At 41.3% G+C, this 20,864-nt stretch overlaps 1 protein-coding gene across 3 annotated transcripts in view; it reads right to left on the bottom strand.

The window, feature by feature from the left end:
- The window catches only part of LOC139468348 (netrin-1-like), a 61,538-nt gene extending 41,270 nt beyond the window's left edge, over positions 1-20,268 (bottom strand). The window contains exon 1 of one of the 3 annotated variants that reach the window (XM_071250256.1): positions 18,580-20,268. In XM_071250256.1, the coding sequence (XP_071106357.1) occupies positions 18,580-19,612 (1,033 nt within the window). In that variant the 5' untranslated portion in view covers positions 19,613-20,268. The remainder of the gene's footprint in view (positions 1-18,579) is intronic. The other 2 variants (XM_071250255.1, XM_071250258.1) reach the window with 2 other exon arrangements.
- Between the last annotated feature and the right edge of the window lie 596 nt (positions 20,269-20,864).

Raw genomic sequence — 20,864 nt, 5'->3', positions numbered from 1 at the left:
AACATTTTTAAGCAAGATTGTAAGATTTTAGCATTTTCCATTTTCCTGACTAGTTGTGTCTTGAGTTATCTTCATGTTGGTAATTGCTGTCATTAACTTTTCTTCCCTTTCATTTCCACCACGGGGGTCTCAACGATAGGACTTCATTTAGTGTATCAATTCCAATAAGGTATCAATATTAAGAGAGGTTGACATACGTCAAATGTGCATAACATACAACACAAATCGTCGACGCCAGTGAACAATCATTGAGTCAGAGAACATTGTGATCAATTACCCATGTGGTAAAAGCTTAACGGGTCGTAGCTTCATCCTGGTGAGACACATTATGACTTATTGGCAGGTTTCTACATTATAGAGCAGATAGATCGCCGTCAATCGTTTAAACACCATGACGCATATTGACATACATAAACATGATTTGATACACAGCAAACTAACATCAGATACAGACACACTGTCTTCAAAGGTTTGTTATAAAGCAGTCATCAAGAACTACCTTCTATAAACGACACGCATGGTATCTCCCCCTTTGTCCTACAACCGAAACGAAGGCAAGGCTCAGAAATCTAGTTGAGCTCCTATAAGCAAATCTCATTTAAGCGTTTACTTCTCCATGATGACTATTGTATTGGCTGAATTGAAGACATACTCGGAGGAATTGGCCATTCATCTATGTCACCATCCGGATAATTGGCCAGCTCCTAGACTCGACATGAGATTCGGGTGCGAAATTCTCAACGCTCCCCACTGTTGAATGACTTTGTATAACCGTTTGGGGAGCCGTTTTGCCACCAATTTGTAACAATGTTATACTCATATCTCAATGTAGATGCCCAGACTCCAAATAATAGGGCTGACTTTAGACGCTTATACAACTTCTCAGTTGGTTTGTCTTGAAAGGTACAAGTGGCAGGTTCTATTATTGCCACAGTGGCAGCGACACGGTCACTTGGACAAAGACACATTCTCTTCAAGAATCTGAAGAAACCCAAATCTACTCGGGACAATATCTCACAGGGGAGACGGGGGACTTGACCCCTTTCACCTTGAAACATCGCCGTATATCCCTCTTCATAAATAAAATGATGGACCATCCATTTGTCAGGATATAAGTAAAATTTGAGACTGCTTCTTGTCGGCCTCATTGAGGTTTCTACAAACACTGTGTAGCATCACAGTGGGTTGTCAGCGGGTCCCTGACAGCTCCTATTGGTGCCCGACGGTCCCTAGCCAACATTTGATACAGGTTTATTGCCGGAATTTAATCATTTGTGTTTGTTGTCAGTTTTTGGCGCAGCATGTTTGGGGGCTGTCGTGTATGTTGGTTGGTTTATGAGCTGTCGCGACAGTGTAGAGTCTTCGTGTGTGGAGTTAGCCTCCGCCAGAGATGCTCCCTCGGTTGGAAGACACGGGGACAAGTTCATCAGCCGTCAATCCTGGTCTCAGCTTACCTTTCAATGAAAGACAACTTTTGGGGCCGTGTATCGGACTCTTGAATAAACATTGTTAAAAATAACTCTCTCTCGTTCACGTGTCTGTCGCGTCTTCATACAACTAGAAAGAAGCCCAGGAAATAATCGTGGTGTCAAACGACACACTTGGAGTATTTGTCCAATACGACCCGAGGTTCGTCCTGCGTTCAAACCCATGTCTAGGTACAGTGTTGGGTGGGGCAGATTACTGAGAACAAGTCGTCAAGAAAACCTATCTCCTATTTCAAGCTTCATCTTTGATTAATACCTCATTTCCTACGAATTTTAAACTGAACAGCCTCCATTCATACCATGCGTTGGTCCTTCTCCAATCTCATATACAAATATAACGCAACATGAGCCGTCTTAAATCCAGGATTTTCACTTCCTCTCGGATAATACCACCTCTGCCCTGTGTCATTCATACAAGAGCGTTGCTCTTTTTACAAACATAAAGCGTTTGCTCTCGAAATATGTTCCATAAATCAGAATGGGAATTTTATCAAATAATTTGCGTTGCTGAAGCTGGTTAATGAATGTACTTGCATGCGTGGGTCAGCCCGTGTCAGATTCTGACTGCAATTGGAATTCCGATCTAACACAATTGTGTATGATGTGGATCCCGAGGTCGACAAGCCAGGCACGATAGATTCGTTTCTTGATAAACAGTCTCAGAATCCATGGTATCATCCCGTTGACAACGTTTACTGGATTTACAGTATCAGCTTCTTGACGTTATTAATGACCGAAATAAATTGGGCAAATAATTGCTCAACCATCGATGGGGTATCTGCGTCTCGGGGCACTTTTTCAGTGTACAGTAAACTACGGTTATAACGAACACGCTTATAACGAACTGACGGATATAACGAACTTATTTTTTGGGTCCCGACTATTTGCTGTAGTTATGTTGTATATATGCTTATAACGAACTACGGTTATAACGAACTAGAATTCCTAGTCCCTTTGAGTTCGTTATAACCGTAGTTTACTGTACTCCCATTCCTATAAATCCGAAAACTTTCAAAAGGGTGCACCTTTTTCTCGTTCTCATACCACTTTCCATTAACTGCACATCTCAGCTCTTCAGTGAAGTAAATCATCCCTCATTATGAAGATTGTGAATTTTGAGCAAACCCATGAGATGTTTACAGCCCCACCAGTAATAGGAAAACACAATATTGTGTCAAACACCTGTTGGTGCTCCTAGATGTGTGGAGAAGGTTCTAATGTGTCATTCGGAACGGAAACCATGCTTGGTGACATTAAAGAGAGATTAGTATATGGATACATTTGCAGTCCTTGCTTTGGCTTAAGTCATTCAACACTACTTTGTTTGTTTGTCAACTGTTATGATGTACAGCAATCTAACAGTTAATGATTGTATAAGTTACACAAAGACATTGTCTCGGTGTCACACGTGGCACTTAACACAACATCTTTACTGGTCGTGCGAACCAGGCCGCAGAACAGTCTCTTAACAATCCTCAACTAAAACGAATCAGCTGTAAAAGTTCAAAGTGAGTCCCTTTAATGCTACCGAAGCACTTATTCTTCACTTCCTTCTAGACATGCTTTCAGAATAAAGCTATGTCTGGTGAATACGCTATTACAATCAGTAACCATGGAGTTTGGGTGATATGACGTGTACGTAAATGTGAGTGAGTATGGTTTTACGCCGCTTTTAACAATATTACAGCAATATCACGGCGGGCTTCACACATTGTACCCAGATCAACCGGGAATCGAACCCGGATCTTCGACGTGACAAGCGAACGCTTTAACCACTAGACTACCCCACCGCCCCTATACATAAACGCATAGACATATTTTCGTGTTAGAATTATTACACAAAGGAAAGGCAACATGAAATACCTTACAAAAACATGCAGTTATTCAGCGTGAATCAAGGAAAACATAGACAAAACTCAATGCGAATTTGAAAACATTCTAAACATCAAAAATGCTACCATTTTGGACCAGAAAACCACCGAGTAAATAATGGTTGTGTTACCAGGTACACAATTCAGGTGACGGTGCGATGACCTCATCAAACTTGACATCACAAAACAACAGTGCTTGACATCTAAAAACAACGTGTGGATAGAATAATAGAAATATTAGGTAAAACCAAACACAGAAACCAGATAAGAGCGTAAGACATGTCAACATTAGCACACGCATGGGCAATGAGCCGCTTGTTGTGATGGCTTGGCTTGCCAATATGTCTCTGATGGGCTGTTCCTGAACCTCCCTACACACTCGGAGATGGAATAAGTAAGGAACAAGGGGTTTTAATGAGGCCTACTGCTGAAACTGACAACATGTCGGGCGTTTGTAGAATGTGTGCGAGCCAGTCAATGGGTAAACCAGCAGCGATAAGATGTAGCAAATGTGCGAAGATGCGGATGATACAGGTGTCATACGTGAACATAGATACATTTCCATAGACACTTTCGGGTACTTCATCTTGAAAAAAAATTTCTTCAGATGGTGGATTTCCCATGTGTTATGTACAGATAGGGAGAATTTACATGTGCATTAGTATATAATGTTTGGATAGTGTATGAGCCATCGTTGAGTGGCATATTGGTTGGTTGGTTGGTTGTTTAACGCCGCACTCAGCAATATTCCAGCTATATGACGGCGGTCTGTGTAAATAATCGAGTCTGGACCAGAAAATCCAGCGACTGACATCATGAGCGTCGATCCACGCAATTGGGAACGATGACATGCATCAACCAAGTCAGCGAGCCTGACCACCCGATCCCGTTAGTCGCCTCTTAGGCCAAGTATGGGTTGCTGAAGATCTATTCTACCCCGGATCTTCACGGGTCGAGTAGCATATTGGGGCTGGGGATGGAACTACTGACAAGATAGTATACCTTACCACACTAATATTTCATTAACAAGTTGGTGACCCATAGTATTTCGCCATTAATAAAGGTATTACCTCAAAGTAAACACCGATACAAAAATAATTAACTACCCTAAGTAACCACTTAATGAGAAGAACGTCACAAGACTAGGGACGGCTAACGCTATACGTGGACGGTTATATTGAAAAGGTGGCTCTACAACACTTGATTCCAATTGTATATATACATGTACATCTAGCTGAGGAAGCATGGTCGGCTAGACCATATGAACTGTTTTATTATAGATATGTACACATATATTTTCCTTGCTGGCCTATAATTTATCATCCTTGGACATGTGAAATATTGTTTTACATTTAATTAACGTCTTATGAAGCTGAGAAAAGACGATATATAGTTCGGATAACATCTTTAATCATTATCATAATTTCAGTTTGCAGTCGTTTCATGTGGAGTCAAAATAATAAGCTCAGGAAAACATATGGTTACGAACTGTTAGTTTAAGACGTGACTTTTTTTAAAAACGAACAAAAATAAACAAATGCTTGGGAACATCTGTATTGCATGGAGATAACCAAGAGGGATTTTTCACACCGAAAACTGATTATCTGCCCTTTGTTTTTTATTGCGTTAGAAATACAAACACATGCATTTCTTTCAACAGCAGCAATAGTTCTGATCTCCATGGGAGACATTGATGCGATGAATCACGTGACACAACGTATCACTCCACTCGAGATAAAACTGCCATAGAAGATCAAAAGGTGAAGTTAGAGGGGTGTGATGTTTGCAAAATAAAAAGTTATCTTTTCCCCGTGGTTCTGTGTGATAGTGAAAGAATTCCGAGAAAAAAACCCAGAATGAGTTGAGCTTATTCAAATATGAATGAAACGTTAAGCCCAGCTGAATGAACTGCAATGAATCAATTAAAATTTACTTCGTTTCACGCATGACATGCTTACCCTTTTCGTGAACAACTGGTGTCATCAATGATTTTCAGTGAGCGATTCATATAATATTCATCACTATTCTGCCTTTCTGGATTCTGTCTCGCCAGATAACATATGCATTACTATCAAATTGAACAACACTAAGACCATAACTGACGTTATTTGTCAAACCGCCACTTGAAAGGTCGTCATCAGTATCATTGTATCATCGCCCGTCATGTTAAACAAGATAACATTCAGTTGGTATGAGCTGAAGCACAGATATGTTCAACAGAATGTTGGTTGGTTGGTTGGTTTGTTTGTTGTTTAACGCCGCACTCAGCACTATTCCAGCTATATGACGACGGTCTGTAAATAATCAAGTCTGGACCAGACAATCCAGTCATGGACAGCAGGAGCATCGATCCACGCAATTAGGATACGGTGGCATGCATCAACCAAGTCAGCGAGCCTGACCACCTGATCCCGTGAGTCGCCTCTTACAACAAGCATAGTCGGCTTTTACAGCAAGCATGGGTTGCTGAAGACCTATTCTACCCCGGATCTTCACGGGTCCGATAGAATGTAATCAGTGACAGTTCAGAGAGTGAGTATGGTTTTACGGCGCTCCTTGTATTATTCAAGACCATCGGTTCTACCAGGAAAAACGACTTGTCGCTTTGCACCCATGTTGGAGTTGAATCAGTTGTTCAGAGACACACTACAAGGCAATGTTTCAGAATCTACTTATCTCGGATAATTTCTCATATTATCAACCACTGGTTACTCACTCAGCCTCGGTCATGTACAGACGTCCATGACATAGAATGATGTTGCTCGCTGCAACCTAAACCTGTTTCACTCACTCACTGTCCTCAAAACGGACGGAAAAGATTAAGTTCAGCACCAAGACCTCCATACCAGACAGATACAATAAACACAATATAAAACGGCACAAGAAAATTGCACCAATTGAATTAAACCCTGGCTTTCTCCCAATTTTTAACTTTACAAATGACGTTACCCTCTTTGACGCGGTGCCAGTCCAGATAACGTTTGGGGGTGATTCAACCTGGAGACAGGAATTGCCTTTGATGGTTCCTACACTGCCGAAATACAAGGTGGGCCAAATCCCACTGCATCCTCCTGGGGATTCTGGCCCTTCGTTATAAGCATAATACTGATATTTGTGTTGCTTATTATCTGTACTTCAGGATGTGCGTCAATGTTATGTATATGTTGCGGGGGCGCCGCCGCGATACCATCACCGCACGTGCGTTCCGCGTTCTAGTGTTGTCCCTCGTGACCCACAACCAGCTTTAGCGATGGCTGGATGCTTGAGAAAGAACATTTCCGGGTTTAAAGCTTTCCTATCTCCGTATCATTTGGGTGTTCTAACTTGTCTTGTCATCGTTAAAGTAGCGACTGGGTGAGATACACACATAAGGTAGACACAATCTACATCTATACGGCAATATTGCTGCAGAAACAAGAGAAAAACGCCTGAAAGTTGTTCCTGATACACTGAAGCCATAATCTTTTGAGAGCAATACATGTGGCTTGTGTGCTTGGAAAAATATGACATAGCCAGGTGGTAAAAGTTGGGAAATGTTGTTTGTTAATGTCACTGATCGGTATAGAACCGAAAGAAGGTCCACAGAGTCAGCCTTGGTTAATATAGAGAGAGAACGGGATACATTTCAAAGACTTCTAGAGGAGGCAATGAAAGCAGCATCTAAATTTTGGTTTACTTTAAGATCTAAACGAAAATAAACTTTTCATTAAAACTTAGCTCAGAGGGATGAAACCAAATCATTCAAAATTTGGTGTAGCTGGTTTTATGATATGATATAACGATAATTAGATCAGGGGCATGAAACCAAATCATTCAAAATTTGTTGTAGCTGGTTTTATGATATAATAAAACGATAATTAGATCAGGGGCATGAAACCAAATCATTCAAAATTTGTTGTAACTGGTTTTATGATATAATAAAACGATAATTAGACCAGAGGCATTAAACCAAATCATTCAAAATTTGTTGTAGCTGGTTTCATAACATATTTAAACGCATAAGTCTTAACAGTAACGTGCTTCATCATCTCGATGTGAAGATCTGGTATGGGTACAGAGGCCACATACTGAGATGGTCTCTGAAGGAAATGTTTACGCTGACAAACCAAGTATTATAATCACGGCATAATTTTTAAGACATGAGGAACGTGGCTTCTCAAAATGTACTCATGGTCGGGTTCGAACCTGGAATGTTAGCGTGCCGCGTAGACGTTCACACTACAGGATTAGCCTAACACGCAGGAAACCCGCAAGGAAACCAGCGGGAAACCCACGGAGAAATCCGAGGCATGTTTGTTCTGAATGCTAAACTCGGTACGCCGTACATTCCAATGAACAGAGGCTCCATCAGCGGACTAAACAACACTGTTATGTTTCTGTGGCAAAACCGTCATGGTCCGTACGAAGGAGGGTTTGTAATGGAAAGGTTCCATTGTTGATACTCTGTTAAAAACAGGAGGGGAAAGCGCAAACAGACAAAAACAGACCCGAGAATACATTACATTCTCGGTTCATAACATCAACACTTTCAATGCACATGCCATGTCATCACTATGGTGATAAGTCTGTATAGAGGAACATACTGCACTTTATCACTGAAGAATGCGCGGAAACAAACATGAGAAGTGTGTAAACGCAGCATATGGAAGTATAAAGTGCCACGCAGAGAGTCTTGGAGGAAACGTGTGTTGTCAAGATAAAGCCCACAGGGAACATGCCACGAATACATGCATCGCGGATATATGCTCTTGTACATTGATGTCAACATATTTACTGCTCTTGGTGATGACAATAGTTCCACTCTCGGTGCTAATGCAACATATACCGGCGCGTGAATGAAGGAGAGTGTGACAAGAAGCTTGAATCCCTCTCCGTCTTCTACAGTACAGTGAATCGAAATATTCTGCACATTGAGATAAGAGGTTAGAGTTGCATAATGTTGTCCATTAATGTCCCGCTAGGGGTCAATGATATATCTGACAAGGCTAATTACGGCATTCTTGACCTTACTTAAACTTAGATATATAGGAATATATGAGTGGTATATATTTGTTATTGAAAAACGTTGTTCCAACTTCTTTTTATACACGTATATGCCCCATAGAATTTAACATGTCAAAACGACCTGTGAAGATCCGAGGTAGAATAGGTCTTTAGCAACCCATGCTTGCTGTAAAAGGCGACTATGCTTGTTGAAAGAGGCGACTAACGAGATCGGGTGGTCAGGCTCGCTGACTTGGTTTATGCATGCCATCGTATCCCAATTGAGTAGATCGATGCTCATGATGTCAATCACTGGATTGTCTGGTCCAGACTCGGTTATTTACAGACCGTCGTCACAGAGCTGGAATATTGCCGAGTGCGGCGTTAAACAACAAACAAATAACTTCCCAAAACGAAATGCATTTTAAAAAGTCTTCTATACATAGAGACACACAAACTGCAAACGTACTTCAATTCCAAAACAAGATTCCTAACAGAATTTTACACGAAGCAGCTACATGCTGTATCACCAGACTCCGACATATCTAGATGTGTGGCACTTACGGGATACACTTAAATCGTGAGAAGATAGGGTCACGAACATCCGATCAATTGAATCTGTTACAACCTCCGAGGTGGTTATGTTATTATAAGCCCCAACACAGAGAGCTCAATTGATTCCTAACAGAAGCCGCAGCAAGTCTGTTTTGCCAGTCAATGAACAAACGCCAACATTTTATGGTAATCTGCTCTTTTCTGCACCACTGGTTATTCGCAGATATAGCCTGCGATAAGAGCGTCTAACAGATTTATGTTCTATCACGGAGCATACGTACCCTCTCATCCCCACGGCGGCTACGTACACCTACAGCAGAGAAGTTAGCGTCAATCTGGTCATTTTTGCATTTATCTCCAGAATTGACCATTTACAGGCATGTGGTGCCAATTCTGTTAATGATGTATTTTCCTATCTATAAGAAGCAGAGATGAAACAGTGTACACGTACCGCCGACACGACAGACGGTCGATATGTAACTAGCGCTAATCGTAACAGTATATTTGGAGAGCTATCTTCACGAGCGGGCGAGATGTAAAAGTGATACTAGTTTTAAAGGCGGATCGAGATGTTATCGCCTAGCCTCACAAGCCGTGGAATCTGCCGCCAGCATCAAGGTGCGAAACTACACGCTTTACTGATTTAGCTCCATGTACAACCAGATGGCATAGTTGATAATTTCTCTTTATAGTAAACAGACTTGATTCCACAGTTAATTATAAGCCCCGGAGAACAGCGAGGCCGTTGAATAGTTCGCTTGAATCGGATCTCGGCGATGGACTTACGTAGCGAAGCATCAAAGGGACATCTTTTCGACCCAACTTAAATACGATGACATAAAATTGCAAATGGCGTTCCTCTTTTGTGATGGGGTATTCATCTCCGAGTTTCCTATCCTTTTCGTTCACGTGACCTTTTTATTTCAACATTTGAACCCTTAATCGAATATCAATTGGTCCTGTGGATATAATACCCGGGTATATGGGGGTGGGACATATCCCCCGTAGGGTGCAACAGTGATTAGCACACGCTTAAAGCTAAAAGTTAATCCATTCATTGTCGGGGCTGTGACCGAGCATCCTTGCGCCCTGACCATGTATAGCGATATCATGTCATATGGGTCAAATTGTCTCGGGCGGGTAACGTGTACGGTACGCCGCGTAATGTAACATGTTTTGCCAACCATCGTTTCAATTTTAACAATGATGAGAACCCAGATATATTTTACCTTGGAATCATGACACGGTAACCATTAATCACATTTCCTTCATGGTTGCCTTACAAAATATTCATCTATTTAAGTTACGAGAACACACACAAATATACACACACACACACACACACACACACACACACACACACACACACACATATATATATATATGGTTGCCTTACAAAATATTCATCTATTTAAGTTACAAGCACACACACACACACACACACAACACACACACACACACACACACACACACACACAGTTCTTGTAACTTTGTAAGACAACCATTTAGAAGCTTTCCACGCGGTAAATGAGAGATTCAAAACTTGTCTCATCGTTGTATGACTGGGTAAATGCTAAAAGACGCGAGGTATTGAACTCACAACATTCACCCATATAACGATCAGTGTCGTCCAAACAGCAACCATTTGCCACGTGTTTTCCTCTCCCCGCATGCGCGTAGTTCGTAACGCAATGTCGTTACATCAAGTCCGCTGTTGTCAACAGGGTATTTATCCTAGCGATACGCTGTAGGTGATAAAGCACGGCAATGTGGCCAACACACGGCCAAATCCCCCCTAGAAAGTATACTGATTTGACAGAATTGAAAGCCATATAACTCTTCCCTATCACAACAAGCTAAGATTGAGTCGGGATTGTCCTCCAGGTAAACACTGGCCCAACGAATGTTGCAGCCAAATCTAACGCTACCGAGTGAAGTTCAAAGCCGTTTCGTGCCTGGTTCCGAGTAGACCTGTAACCTGTGTGTAGAGGGAGACGGGGTTAAGGCAATTCCCATGTCTGTCGGTACAGACGTATCAAGAGAGCAAGATTTATTAAGATAGTTTTCAAGGGGCGTATACTGTCTACTTAAACACCTGAACGCAATGCTGTGCTACACCATACTGTTTTCTTCTTATGGGGTCAAGAGTTTTTGTCATAAATCTCTAATCTTGAATTGTTCGCGTCGTAATAGGTTTGGGTGCTGAGGGAAAGTCATTTCTGAACGGCTAAAATAAATAAGATATTAGATTTATTAAAAGTTACACAAATATTCTCAACCTGTGACGCGAGTGGAAGCTGCTATCGTGCCATCAGGATTCCCGCATCGTTGTAAACTAACGAAACCAGTCAGAACCTATTTGTAGCAGGCGCTGATCCAGAGTTTATGTTATATCAGTATTAATTTCCCCATTATCCTGATGAAACGCAAAGACTCCCTGCAGCAACACACGCTGAGGGCCTACTATAAAGCACCAACAGACTGAACCCAGTCTTCATAACGTATGTAATGGTGGCACGTACCGATATTGGTTTCAACGGTTCATGCTATAGTAGTCAGTGTACAATATATGTTGACGTCTTTTCTATACAATTCTTCAATGGGACACACTTGCATACCAAACACAAGCAGACACCAACAATGCAGGCACTGCCATAACTGAGTTTTCACTTTCAAACGTAAGCAAGTCATGCTCGAAAAAAAGTTTTAATAAAGAGATAGGCATATCTAACCAACGTCATATTCACACTGGTGTTTGAATGAACGCGAAATTCTATTAATCACTGAAATTACTGCATAATTCAAACGAGTACAGCGAACTAAACTTTCTAATTCCACTGAAGCCCGGAAAACAAAACCAGAAAGGGACGGTGTATCGCATGGTACTACTATGTCTGAATGCTGTATGCAAGGATAAGGAATGTCCTGACTGCTACCGATAGGACAGGGCATGCTTACTCTTTTCGCGAACACCTGGTGTCATCACTGATTTTTTTACGAGTGTTTTGCCTTTTACGACCAATGGAATCTGTTTCGGTTAATAATCGAGACTGGTTACTCTCTGGCGTTGACGTTTATATGTATCTATTATATTGTGATATCGTTGTTGTTAGAGTTAAAAAAATAATTAAATGTTAAGCTAGGAACTAAGGCACTTCCTTATAGCTACCAACAGGACATGGATATTAGGTTTTCTCTGAGACCATTTAAACTATGTTATGGTGTGTGCATTCAATTGTCAGTACATTTGAAGAATGTGTCGAAAACGTGTTTAAAAATCTAAGCATCCCCCGGTGCCAGTAACGACTAAAGCGTTCTTTTCAGGCACGGGAATTAATTGAATTACACCGCAAGTATAGATATTTGTTGGGAGAGTTTGGGTTGTAATCCGCCCACATCGGTTTTTCCCGTAAGTGTTTTCGGCAGTTTCCGACATCCAGGTGCAAATTATCGGGGATTGTCGTGGTTGTGTGAAAAAGTACGGCGATGGCCGAACAAGAGGGGAAAATACACGGAACATTCAAGTTTCCGTTTTGACTTCCATACTACAAAAATCTGTCTTGAACTTTGCTAATATCCCTGGTACGACCTGAGCCATTGGTGTTTAGAAAGAGCTAAGCTAAATAACTGTATTTGGATTCTGTTTTCACGGCTCTCGTCCGCATATAACCCTTCTGTGCAAATAAAAAATGGGGAGCCCGCTAAGAATGTCTTTAATTGTAAATTTATCCGAATGATAAATTTTCAACAAACAAAAACTGTATGACGGACACGAATGTTACTGCCACGCTGTACAAGACACAAAATACGGTCGCCATATACTGGTGAAAGATGTTATCTACGTGTATAGTTTACCCGCAAACACATAATCTTTACAGATAGTTAATCCCAGGTTAAAGAGTACACGACTCCATAGTGTATATGTTTACACTAACACCTAACCTAACTTTTGAAGGAATGCAAAAACTTAAAGGTATGTTTTATACATCCTCCAAAATCGCAGAGTTACATTAAGAGTACTTGCGGTTTAAATAAATACCGACAACAAGGCATGTGGATTTATATGCTATGGAATAAACGTTGGGTGTGAAATGTGAAATCATAAGAGTATTACTACGCATTGAGGAAGGAAACCGACTTCCTAAAGTCATTTGAACTCATTATACGACAGTTACAAAAGCGAGACATTTCGTTCTGCGTTGTGTTTTTGGTTTGCCGCTGGTCCTCGAACGCTATGAACTAGAAGGACTGAACGGTTGAGTATTTTATACTACGCCCATTAAAAGAAACATTCTCAAAATAGCCATCAAAGGTATTAGAAGAAGTAAATGATGGAGTTTGTATAGTAAAACATTTTGAACGGACTTGTATTGGACCTGTGAGGCCAAGCCGTTCCTTGGGACGTGGAGGATAAGCTAAGAAACATAATATAGTTTTTACATGTTATTCAGTACGTTCTCACGTGTTTTATGCACTAGATATGTGTTTCCCTGAACAAACTGATTTTTTCTGCCTTGAAGAAACGTTTTATTGGAAAGCTTAAAACTATCTTAAAACTATCTTAGCGTAAACACTTCCTTGAAACGTTTTATTTTGAAGGAATCGAAAGCTTAAAACTATCTCAGCGTAAACACTTGCTTTTGAACAGTTCTAAATGTGAAGAAATCATTTTAATACATGTAAGATGTATAAAATGCGTTAAAAATCTATTTTACCATTTGCTTGAATCTCTTTAACAGGAGTAAAATTGATACAATTTCCGTAGCATTCCTTTAATAGAATAATGACCTTCACTGTAACTCACGGAGAATCTCTGTACACTGTTTGCTAAATTAGTCCCGCATTGTTGACAAAATGGTTCAGATATTACGAAAGACAAATAAGCAGGGATGGGAAGGAGGGGTCACGAGGGTCACACTCTGAATCCCCACCCTTCCTAGGGGGGCGGGGGTCTCCCTGGGTCTGGGGAAAGGCATTTGTTCCGGGGCAATGGGAGAAAGTCCACCAACTATCGAAGATCTCGGATTTCGCTCCCTGCATTGTTACGACATAGACTTGCTTGCTTTTCGTTATCTTTCTTCTCAAGTTTAACGAACAAGAGTGATTTCTGTGGCGGGTGATACGCCGGCTTCACGTGGAATGCACAAAACAGAAAACTCCCTCGGCAAAACGTAACAGAAACCTACCTTTTTCTGACTTTTTCCCCCAACAAATTAGATTGAAGGAAAACTCACTTGTGACAGTTAATACGCACGTGTATGGTCTGGTATGGTAGGGATGATATTATATAACCGAGGAATAGGGTATTTCTACTCACAATCATTTGCCGATTTGTTTTTAGTTCCAAAATGTACAGTTTTAAACGCGTGTATTCCTTCCTACTCTGCTCGGAGTTTAAATCAAGAATTATAAGCGCTTTAGCTACTTATTCATCAAAGTTTTAATTTCGCACATAATTCGTATCGACATTAACACTAATAAAGTATATCATAATATATAGTATTATTCATGGTTAGGGTTATTTGACCAATAAATACGAAGATTCGAATAAATACATGTATCGACATTGTATTGTAGTTGTTGCGATTATTTGATAAATTCATGATTTACATGATGGGAAATATTAAAAAGTATTTTTTTATTTTTCAATTATTCAATTTGGAAGTAAATTAAACAGATCGCGATATTAAACATTTGTCAATACCTTGCGTAATTAAGTCAAATCCGCTTCATTGAAGTGAAGTAATTATGCTTGAGTCGAACTTAATGCAGACAATTCTGAAACTTGGTAATCGCCAAGTAGGGCTATAATTACACGCATGACTATTACGTAATTGTAGAATTAAATCAAGGATAATCCCGGTCTCGGAACTGGAAACGTGGTGATTTAACAGAACTCTAATTACTTTGTCTATCCTCTATTTATTTTCATCCGTCTTCGGTGAAGAGTTTTGTCCGCCCCATCTGTGAAGCCTGTCAACGCAATCCAATGTCCATCCACAGCATTCAATACTATGACAATGCAGACATTTCTCATTTGGCTTAACATCAACAAATCGGAGTCTATTGAAAGACTTAATTTTCTAAAATCAATTACTGCACATGACTAGTTTCTGAATAAACTTTGCTATCTGTAACATGTGATTGCTTCCCGTGAATGTGTGATTTAACAGCTGGGAAACCGGCGGAAGAATCGCATAATTTTCAAAGTGAACAAATCCGCGAAAGTCGATAGAATCTTCCGAATGACCGCATCAACCACAAGGCGATTATCTCGCCGCGAGGAAACTTAGGTCGCCATTTCAGCGATTGCTAAACTAGCCAGCTGTCACAGCTGATTATTTAATTCCCCGTGTTTAACAAATTAGTCCATCAGACAGCCCTGTTTGTTTTAGCTTGAGACACACTCGCTACTTTCACCTCCGCGCAGTTTTATCGCCTGTTCACTCGGCAAGCGACGAGCCCTTGTCGCACCCGCGCCAGATACGAGTAATGATGGCGAATTGCTAAGGTTGGAGCCGTGAACTTAACACCTCCGCTGATAATCTAGCATAGCAAACGAGCATGTGCATACCCTAGCAGTGTTGATAGGAAATACAAGATGGCCATTAATAAAATAACACCAGTGTATGACGGGGCCATCCACTCTCGCCTCTCGGAGTTACAACGTTTATGCGGGATTATAATGATCACACACTCAAATTACGCCCGGTATCCGGTTAATCTGTTATAAACCTCGTGCGGTCTCGAGTGGTGGGGACATGATATGCTCTAATGTCGCTAAAATTCGTACAAATTGTTCACAGTGTTTAAACTGTGGAAGTAGGGGTGTTAGTTACAAACTTTTTTGGCCCCGTTGTGTGTAACCTCGGGCTAAATTTCATGACAGCCAAATAACTTTATTTGTTGTATTGTTTACGCCCCACCTTTGTAACTGTAAACAACTTAAAACCATTTTCATGACATCATAGGTGACATGTGAACTTTCATCTTTGTTCCCTTGACTTCCGTACCTTCATTTGACAAAAAAACCAACATTCATCTGATTGTAAATAAAGGCTGTGCATCGAGGATTTTGAATATTCGATAAAAACAAATGTGTGTTTGCTCAAAAACACGTTGTGAAATTTATTTTATTCTGTTTAACATAACACTAGTTTAACTGTCATTTCAATTCGATTTAAAGTTAAATCTATTGCAAAAACAGGGGGACATAAAAAATAAGAAATCATTTAGCATTTAATATTTGTCGAAATAATTTAGAGGCAATCTTTTATCCAAATAATTAAAAGATAAATTACTCTCCCGTCGTTTTCTTGAGCTGAAGGCGAATTAATTTCACATGTGTTTCAGAGATTAAAATCCCATCACGTTGACATTACATTCTTAAACTGTCTTTAATTTACATATTATCAAGCCCCAGATCACACCTTCCTAACCCCCTGGGTACCAACCCCGACCCCTTCCTGCACTGATCCCCACCCCAGCTGTGACACTCCCCCGACCCCCGGGCACAGCGCACGGGGGTCAATGAATGACATTCACGTCACCACATGATATTCTGTCCCGGGGGAGCTTATCACGCACGTGTGATTCTATCACGGTACAGTAGCAAGATCGTTACAAGGGTCAGGGTTGGGGGTGCGGGTATTAGCTGTGGGTGGGGGTAATGTGAGAAAGATGGGTGACATAATCCGTGTAATTAGTTTGGCGTATTGAAATATTGGCATCAGTATCTCAGGGGGAATGTGTTCACCCAGCTTATGTTACAAACTCTGGTTTATTGCAGTAATAAAATTATTTTCTTATTAGGATTTCAAATTAATCACGATGATAATAACTTCCATTTATATGTTTACAGTTAAACGATTAAACATAACCCCGCCTAACTGACAAATTAGGAAGACATGATTGCTTAGATCTTGTAATGATAAACATACACCTAACATTTAGTGATTCAATGATAAATATATATCTAACACTTGGAGATTCAAATGTTGAGATTATAGAAACTTTAGGTGCAGTGAGTAAGTGAACACGGAGTGAGGGTAAGAGAAAGGTGTGTGTGTGTGAGGGGGTGGGGGTGGGGTGTAGTGGATGAGGGTGGGGTCACGTTTCCTTAATGCAATACAAGTCATCCTCTGGCCTCCAAGGGCCTTTGCTGTTTCCGGTACAAAAAATATGAAATGTTTGCTTGTTAAAATTTACACTTTGTGTATGCATGTGGCTCCCCGAGCAGATGTGCGGGTTACTGGCGAAGCAGATGCTGATACGGGAAGCCTGGAGCTCGCTCTAAACAACACGTGCATCGCCGCCATCAAACTTTCCATTGTTTGCGGAAACTTGTGTTTTAGTGCATTTTTAAGACAGTAAATACCTAAGCTTCGGAATACGTAAACCTTGCAACTTGGTTAATAGTTCAAATGGTCCCATTTCAAACGGTTTATGACTGGAATCTCTTTCTAAGCTGTCGTGGAGGAGATTCGACAATAGCAACGTGGTATACCCATTCAGAATTATTTCTGCAAATGGCGAAAGAATGCGATATAGAGCAAACCCTCCCCGAAAAATGAATATAAGACTTTCTTCCAGAAAAAAACAACATTAACACTCTCATAATGATGTCAGTACCACGTGCTTCATAGTTCGCCATCGGGTCAAAGTGCCAGTCGACATTGATTCTCTTAACGTCAGTTCCAGCTCACAAAATATACATATACATGTCGCTCAATACATCAAAATCCTGAAACGAACTAGTCAAATTCTGAAAATGTAGACGCAGTTTTTAAAAAAAACTGTCATTGTGATTTCATGATTTTGTACACTATACATGAGCACATTGTATGGGTTAAAAACTTGAAGACACAACTCGTTCCAGTGAAACACGTCCCGTGAAAGATTTATGTGTTAGAAACGCGAGAAGCCGAAAACAGGTGTTATCGGAAAGTTGTGCGCTGAGACATCCGAGAACCTATCTACATTTTCGCAGTAAAACCGACTTAATAACTTATGTTCTAGTTCCGTATGTAACACAAATTCTGTACGCTTTTTCTCATATATTATCGCTGTTATATAAAACCCCACGTCAAACATTTGATTAATATATGACTATGGCGTAATATAGAGAGAATACAAGGTTCTCGATATCATTAAATATGAAAATGCTTCATTTTTGGAGATTTTTTTTAGAGGTTTTTCTTCAAACGCCCTTCCTTTACATTGGAAGTATGACGTATTCAAATGGAAATAGTCAGAGCAGGGCCGTTTTGTTTATTTATATTTATCACTTGATAAGATGATCTGAATTCAAGTTAGGTTTTGTTTATATTCTAATTTCCTTCGCCTATTTTTTTTAAGTGATAAGCTCGCTTTACACAAGACACTTATGCACACCCTGGTTAAAACTATTTTATTTACCGTATTTATTTTTACTCATATCTATTTTAATATACATGTTTATATATTTATATATATTTATTTATTCATATATTTTTTATGTTTACATATAAACAACTAGTAACGCTAAGTTTGTGGGCATTCATTCATACAAATAAACATATCGTTACATGTGCTCCGTTTTTCATAAATACGCTCAGCTATGTTTAGTTTTAATAAATGGTTCATGTGCGTGTAGTCACTACCAAAAAGGTTAGATGAAAACAAAGTATTAATATTGAACTTACCAACACACTCATTAGTCTCCCCCGGGGTGGCCCGGGCCCATGGGCGGTCGTAATGGAATGGCTTACACTTCTCACAGTCATACCCAGCAGTGTTATGTTTGCAGTCACAGGCCAATCTCCCATCGCGATTTGGAATGCATTGAGAAGCATGACCGTTACATTTGCAACGGCCACCGACGGCGAAGTCGCTCAGAGCGTAGTAGTAACTCTCCCTTGCCCCTTCGTCATCCTTCGCTTCATCACCGTAGGTATTTAATTTATTAAACACAATCATAATATCCGTGGCGGTTACCCAGTCCTGAAGAACGGGGCTGTTGTCGAAATCCAGAGCCGATGGTCGTCCCTCAAGGGTACTGAACCCCACCCTGGCCCCGCCCAGGGGATCGATGTTGCTGTAGGCCTCCGTGCACAAAGCTTTCTGTTCGTTAGCTTTGGTGACGACAGCAACGGCATCTTTGCTGTACATCTTTTTGCAGTCGCTGGAGTAGTACTGAAAAGGTATCCATGTTTTACCATAGTCCATACTCTTAAAGATTGCCATTGAATCCGGCCGGGCAGAGCAGAACTGTAAGCTGATGTACGTGAGCTCGTATTTTTTGTGCAAGGACAAGTTTAACGTGACATTCTGAGGGTACTGGACAAACGGCTCGGACATCCAGCAGGTGAGGTTGTTGGGGTTATTGAGGTCCGTCAGGTATGACGGCGGGTGTCTGCGTTTGAGGTGATTCGCGTCACAAATAAAACAGTTCCTGATAACCTTAGCATCGTTGTCCGTTGTGGACTTGCAGTACCTGCTCGGCGGAGAACCACAGGTACTCGACGCTACCACTTCTTTACTAAAAGCAGCATTCTCAAAGTCTGGAACGCACCTCTTGGGCTTCTCATTCTCATCATAGCAAGGATCAGGTGGCGTTTGTTGACCCGCAAACATTTTGATATAACCAGCCGAACACACGTACCCCAGGTAGAATATTAACAGTAAGTGTACCCGGAGTAGCCAAGTGCTACGACAAGTCCTAATGTACACACGCATGGTGTTTGGTACACCAGGGTTGTGTTTCACAAACAAAATCCCACTCTCGCTCCACGATCGGGAGAGTTAGTCGTGTAGAGCATTCACCGTATCCCTGTTTGGCTCGGTTAAGAATCCCAGAGCTGCTATAATCCTCGACTGTTCCTTCCACTCTTCCTGCGGTGCCTCTGTTACGGCAATGCCCCGGTTCACATTGGGCGGGAGTTACTTGTATCAACCCCAACGCGGTCAGTGATCGTATCCTTGTGATGTTCTCTCCCTCAGCTCTACATTGAGGGGGCACGTGTCAACCCTTCCTACACCGACGGGGGAGAGAGAAATAATGCCACCGACACAAGCGCCGAAGGATCTGACACCACGCGCGTGAGTCGGCTAAACTGTGATCCCCACGCGCTCTATGCGATGTTGTGGCCTCAGACACTGTGACACTGTTGATTATTTCAAAGCTCGATCGTAATTCTCGGAGGCTGGACCTTCACGCCCGTAGTCTAACGTGGTGATAGATAGTCGTATATAGGTGTTCACCGCTTCGGCGCGTAGTAGCCAAATGCCTCGACCGATACTCTATTAATTTGTGGCTGTATGAACGAGGAAGAGCGCAGTGATTGGCACGACTCACTGACTATACCTTGATCCTGGGTAGCTGTATGCGGAGAACAGGGGGTTGGCCCTACAGCTAGGCCACACATTGGCTCCGCCCCCTACTATTCAAGCTGTGTGTCATTCAAGTCTAATTACTAGGGTCCATTCACCGCTGGGCCTTCATTCTTTTACCAACCATTGACTAACATGTCGAAAGAAATGTGATGGGTCCGCACGGTGTGTTTTAATCCGAAATGAGATTTGATAGTGGTTGTCGAATGGGGTATCTTGTGCGCTGGTTCAGATTACAGTGTAACCGACAGCTCAAGGTTGATAGCTATGTGATTGACACACACACCCCACCCCACCGACGCCCACCCCTTCCAAACCCCCCGACCCACGTCTTGAGACTCCACCCGAAGCTTGACCCACAACAGCTCGTCCCCCTCCCGATTTCACACGCTGTGACAAACCCACAGCGAAATACTACAAGTCTCAAGTGAATACAGATCTATATCGTCCAATGTTTACACTTCCAGGTAGCTTGCAACTGGGTGAAAAATTAGTCGGTTACCTGTGAAATTTAACGCGCAGATCTCCAGAGCAGCTGGGATATCTTTGACCGTAACTAAAACAAACAGAGCTTGAATACACTTCAACTGTTTCCATC

The sequence above is a fragment of the Haliotis cracherodii genome, unplaced genomic scaffold, assembly GCF_022045235.1.
Source record: "Haliotis cracherodii isolate W230 unplaced genomic scaffold, xgHalCrac1.p SCAF_2, whole genome shotgun sequence".
NCBI lineage: Eukaryota > Metazoa > Mollusca > Gastropoda > Lepetellida > Haliotidae > Haliotis > Haliotis cracherodii.
Note: the sequence above shows the minus strand (reverse complement) of the source record. Positions and strands in the feature narration are given on the sequence as shown.